This window comes from Vicugna pacos, chromosome X, assembly GCF_048564905.1.
Source record: "Vicugna pacos chromosome X, VicPac4, whole genome shotgun sequence".
Taxonomy (NCBI): domain Eukaryota; kingdom Metazoa; phylum Chordata; class Mammalia; order Artiodactyla; family Camelidae; genus Vicugna; species Vicugna pacos.
This window is the reverse complement of record NC_133023.1, coordinates 56,703,901-56,710,021: the sequence shown is the minus strand read 5'-3', so window position 1 is coordinate 56,710,021 and position 6,121 is coordinate 56,703,901. Positions and strand designations below refer to the sequence as shown.

The 6,121-nt window shown below is 36.0% G+C and overlaps 1 protein-coding gene across 1 annotated transcript; it reads left to right on the top strand.

Annotated features, from left to right (window-relative positions):
- The first annotated feature begins 1,050 nt into the window (after window positions 1–1,050).
- On the top strand, window positions 1,051–1,302 carry LOC102543444 (small ribosomal subunit protein eS27-like). Its single transcript, XM_015250306.3, has one exon. The coding sequence runs from the start codon at window positions 1,051–1,053 to the stop codon at window positions 1,300–1,302; it is 252 nt and encodes an 83-aa protein (XP_015105792.1).
- The last annotated feature ends 4,819 nt before the right edge of the window (window positions 1,303–6,121 follow it).

The following is a 6,121-nucleotide window of genomic DNA, read 5'->3' as shown; positions in this document are numbered from 1 at the left end:
TATTTTATTCTATTTTATCCAGCTCTACTGAGGCATAATTGACAAATAAAATTGTATATATTTAAAGTGTCCAAGATGATGATTTGATATATGCAAACACTGTGAAATGACTACCACAATTAAGTTAATTAATGCTTCCATCACTTCACAGTTACCATTTTTTTTGGCTGGGTGGGGGATGAGAATGCTTAAGATCTACTCTTAACAAATTTCAGGTATACAATACATTATTATTAACTATAATCATCATGTTGTAAATTAGATCCTCAGAATATACCCATCTTACAACTGAAAGTTTGTACCCTTAGACCAACATCTCCTCATTTCCCCCACTGCTCCAGCCCCTGACAACCACCATTCTACCACCTGTTTCAACAAGTTTGACTTTTTTTTTAATTCACATAGAAGTGATACCATACAGTATTTGTCTTTCTCTGTCAGCTTATTTTACTTGGCCTTCCAGGTTCATCCATGTTGTTGCAAATGGCAAGATTTCTTTCTTTTTATGGCTGAATGATGTGTATATGTATAAACTATATATATATAGTTTTCTTTACCCATTCATCTGTTGGTGGACACTTAGGTTGTTTTTAATATCTTGGCTATGTGAATGATGCTGCAATGAATATGTGAGTGCAGATATTCTCTTCAAGAAACAGATTTGATTTCCTTTGTGTATATACCCAAAAGTATGATTACAGGATAATACGGTAATTCTATTTTTAATTTTTTGTGGAAACTCCATACTGTTTTCCATAATGGTTATAACAATACATTCCCATGAGCAGTGTTCAAGGATTCCCTTTTCTCCACATCCTCGCCAACATCTATCTTTTATCTTTTTGAAAATAGTCATCCTAGCAGGTGTAAGGTAATATCTCATTGTGGTTTTGATTTGCATTTCCCTGATGATTAATGATGTTAATCACCTTCTTGTATATCTGTTCGTTGCCTTTATATCTCCTTTGGAAAAATGTCCGTTCATGTCCTTTGCCCATTTAAAAATTCAGATTCTTGTCTTTCTGGCAGTGACTACCTCCCCACGAGAACATGCCTCTGGTAAAGGATCTCCTTTATCCCTCTCCAGAAGAGAAGAGGAAACACAAGAAGAAGCGCCTGGTGCAGAGCCCCAACTCCTACTTAATGGATGTGGAGTGCCCAGGATGCTATAAAATCACCACCGTCTTTAGCCATGCACAAACAGTAGTTTTGTGTGTTGGTTGCTCTACTATCCTCTGCCAGCCTACAGGAAGAAAAGCAAGGCTTGCAGAAGGATGCTTCTTCAGACAGAAGCAGCACTAAATCACCCTGAATCAAGATGAATGGGAAACCATCCCAGCAAACACATTTTGGATTAAAAAAAATCAGATTCCTTGTGTTTTTTGGCTAAGCTGTATGAGTTCCTTATATATTTTGGATATTAACCTCTTCTCTGATATATGGTTTGCAAATATTTTCTCCCCTTCCAAGGGTTGCCATTTTGTATTCCTTTGCTGTGCTGTGCAGAGCTTTTTATTTTGATGTAGTCTCACTTGTTTCCTTTGCTGTGCAGAGCTTTTTATTTTGATGTAGTCTCACTTGTTTATTATCTTAATTGTCTATGCTTTTGGTGTTAAAAAAAATTGCCAAGAACAATGTCAAGGAGCTCTTTCCCTGTTTTCTTCTAGGAGATTTTATTGTAATCTTATATTTAAGTCTTTAACCCATTTTGAGTTAATTTTGTAAATGGTCTGTAATATGAGTCCAGCTTCATTCTTTTGTGTGTGGATATTCAATTCCCCCAATACTATTTACTGAAGAGACTTTATTTTCTTCTTTGTATATTCTTGGCCCCTTGTCAAAGATTAGTTGGTCAAATAGTCTTGGGTTTATTTCTGGGTTTTCTACTCTGTTCTGTTAGTCTATGTGTCTATTTTTATGTCAGTACTATACTGTTTGACTATGGTAGCAATATAGTTTGAAATAAGAAATTGTCATGCCTCCAACTTTGTTCTTCTTTCTCAAGATTACTTTGGCTATTTAGGGTCATTTGTGGTTCCACACAAATTGTAGAATTTTTTTTCTATTTCTGTGAAAAATGCCATTGGAATTTTGACTGGGATTGCATTGAATCCATAGCTCACTTTGGACAGTGTGTGCATTTCAACAATATTAATTTTTTCAGTCTAAGACAATGGGATATCTTTCCACTTATTTGTATCTTTTTCAATTTCTTTCATCCATGTCATGTAGTTTTTGACATACAGGTCTTTCACTTTCCTGGTTAAACTTATTCCTATTAATTATTGTTTTTAATGCTATTGTAAATGGGATTACATTTAAAATTTCTCTTTCAAATAGTTTTTGCTATTGTATAAAAATGCAGCTAATTTTTTGTATGTTGATTTTGTATACTGCAACTTTACTTAATTTGTTTATTAGTTCCACCAGTCTTTAGAGTTTTCAATATATAAGATCATGTCATCTTCAAAAAGAGATAAGATAATTTTATTCTTTCTTCCTAACTTGGATACCTTTTTATTCTTTGCCTAATTGTTCTGACTAGGACTTTCAGTACTATGTTAAATGGAAGTGGTGAGAGTACGCATCCTTTCCTTGTTCTAGATCTTAGGGGAAAAGCTATCAGTGTTTTACCTTTGAGTATGATGTTAGCTGTGAGTATTTCATACATGGCCTTTATTGTGCTAAATTTCTCTTATATCTACTTTGTTGAAAGTTTTTAATCATGAAAGAGTGTGGAACTTTGTCAAATACTTTCCTTGCATCTATTGAGATGATTATGTGATTTTGATCCTTCATTCTTTTTATGTGGTATATCACATTCATGAGTTTGCTTATGTTGAATCATCCTTGCATCCCAGTGATAAATCCTACTTGATCATTGCGTATGATCCTTTTAATATGTTATTAAATTTGATTTGCTAGTATTTTGTTGAGTATTGTTACATCTATGTTCATTAAGAATATTGGCCTGTAATTTTCTTTCCTTGTAGTGTCCTTGTCTGGCTTTGGTATCAGTGTAATGCTGGTCTTGTATAATGAGTTTGAAAGTGTTCCCTCCTCTTCAATTTTTGGAAGAGGCTGAGGATTAGCATTAATTCTTTAAGTGTTTTGTAAGATTCACCAATGAAGTTATTTGGTCTTGTTCTTAGGAGACTTTTGATTACCGATTCAATGTCCTAGCTAGTTTTAGTTCTATTAAAATTTTCTATTTCTTCATGATTTAGTCTTAATATGTTCTATGTTTCTAGGAATGTATCCATTTTTCTAGGTTATACAGCTTGCTGACATACAGCTGTTCAAAATAATCTCTTATGGTCTTTTGTATTTCTGTGATATCAGTTGTAATATTTCCTCTTTCATTTCTGATTTTATTTACTTGAGTCCTCTCTAGGTTTTTTTAGTTAGTCTAGCTAAAGGTTTGTCAATTCTGTTTATCTTTCAAAAAAATACTGCTCTTAGTTTCACTGATCTTTTTGATCATTTTTATAGTCTTTATTTCTGCTCTGATTTTTATTTTCTTCCTTTTGCTGACTTTGTTCTTAATTTTTTTCTTCTTTTTCTAGTGTCATGAGATGTAAAGTTAGGTTGTTTATTTGAAATCTTTCTTTTTTCTTACTGTAGGCTTTTTATTGCTATAAACTTCCTTCTTAAAACTGCTTTTTTGGTATCCCATAAATTTTGGTATGTTGCATTTTCATTTTCATTTGTCTCAAGGTTTTTAAAAAATTTTCTTTTTTGATTTCTTCTCTGGCCCATTGATTGTTCAGGAATGTATTGTTTAATTTCCACATATTTGTGAATTTTCTGGCTTTCCTGCTGTTGTTGATTTCTAGTGTTTTATATTGTATGTGCATTAAAAATTATTGTAGATATAGTTATTTCTCATATTTTCACCTTTTAATCTTTTTACCCCACTTAAAATTTTAGTCTTTTGAATTTTACTTACATACTTACCTCTACCAATGAGTTTTATACTTTTATGTTGTTAGCATCAATTCATTTTAGCTTGAAGAGCTCCTTTTAACATTTCTTATGAAGAAGGTTTAGTGGTGATGCACTCCTGTACCTTTTGTTTGTTTGGGTAAGACTATCCTTCATTTGTGAAGGACAGCTTTGCTGAGTAAATTACTGGTTTGCAGTTTTTCTTTCAGCACTTTGAATATGTCATCCCATTCTCTCCTGGTCTGCAGAATTTCTGCTGAGAAATCTATTGATAGCCTTATGGGGATTCCCTTGTATGAGATGAGTTTTTTTTTCTCTACTGCTTTCAGGAAATTTGTCTTTTTGACTTTGATTTTTGAAAATTTTATTTTAATGTGTCTCATTGAAGTCCTCTTTGGGTTGAATCTGTACTGGAAATTATGAGCTTTATGTACCTGATTTCCATATCCATCCCCAAATTTGGGAAGTTTTCATCCATTATTTTTAAAAATAAGCTTTCTACCCCCTTTTCTCTCTCTCTTTCTTCTGAGACTCAAATAATGTTAATTTTGTTTCACCTTACATTGTCCCATAATTCACAAAGGCTTTCTTTACTCTGTTTCATTCTTTTAAAATTTTTTCTCCTCTGGATAATTTCAAATGATAATTATTTTGAATTCTTTGTCTGGCAATTCATAGATCTCTATTTCTTTGGAATTGGTTACTGGAAAATTGTTGTATTTTTTGGTGGTGTCATGTCTCCTTGATTTGTTGTTGTTGTTGTTGTTGTTGTTGTTGTTGTTGTTGTTTCTCATAGCCTTGCTTTAATGTCTGTGCCTTTCATGGAGCAGTTACCTCTTCCAGACTTTATGGACTGATTTTTTTGGGGAAAGGCCTTCACCAGCTGGTGGATGTCAGGACTCTGGCTGAGTGGAGTTTCATGGATCTGGTTCCAGGAACAGTTCAGAGGTGCAGTCTCCATACACCTCTGTCAGCTGAGGCCAGTTTCAGAAAAGATTGAAGGTGTCTTCAATGGTCAAGTTTGTGGGGGTCCACAGGGGTGGTGAACATTTTGGGTGTCTTCAGTGTCAAAGGTTGCTGGGGACTTCCTGATCTCTTTTTATCCCATGGGAGATGTCATGGCTTAGGGAATTCCTCTCAGCATTAGGTCCAGCTCATAGGTACTCTTGTGGTGGTGGTACTGATCCGGTGTTTATGAACCTATTGAGCAGCCTCGGAGCAGGGGTCTGAAGTGCAGGCATTCACGAAGTAATAGTGGCTCTGGGGTCTAGGGTGCTGGCTAGCCTGCAACAGACGTGGCTTCAGTGCTCTAAACACGGGCATGTTCTGAAGTGCAAGTGCATGCAGAGTAACCATGCCTTGGGGTCTGGAGAATGCATGGGGATGAGAAGGGCAGACTTTGTCCTGGGGTAGTACAACAGCAGCTACTTATGAGGGGATGCAGCAGCATGTCCCTTTCTGGGGGGTCTGTGACAGTGATGACTGTTGGTTTATCTCAGTGGTGAAAGCTGCAAGTGTCACCTGCAGAGCATGCTGCTATAGTCTGCACTGACAAACACTGCAGGGTCCTCCACTATGAAAGCTGCAAGGAATTCATGACTCTCACAGGGGCTGTTGAGGTCCTCAGAGGCCAAAGCTGCTGGAGTACTCCCCAGAGCAGGCCACTGAAGATTGTAATAGTTCTTGCCATGTGACTGATTCTGATAGCCCTCACCCTTCTTCTTTCTTCCTAGCTCTCTCCAGACATCTCAGCTAAGCTGATCCCCATAGTGACCCTTTCTGTGTGGTTATTCTCTATGTTTTGCTCCTCTGTGTTGGTGTAGGTTCTTAAGTGGATTCTTGAGTCCTCCCAGGGCTATTTTCCTTCATGGATGGCAGTAAATTTTTTTTTTTTTGGTCGGGGGATGAAGGCTGATATCTCCTACTTTATCATTTTTGATGATATCACTTCTGCATTTCCTGTTTTAAAACCTACAGGTTTCTCTTTGCACCAAAGTTCACTCTAGCTCACTTGGTGATTTGCAGTAGGTATGGTTGATCTTCATTTCTGGACAACATGCTGTGTTCTTGCTCATCTCTCTCTACCTTGCTATATGTTCCCTGACAACAACATATAATAGAACTACACTATTTTTGCTGTAGAAGTTTGGAGAACAAGGCCTGAAAGGATGCCATT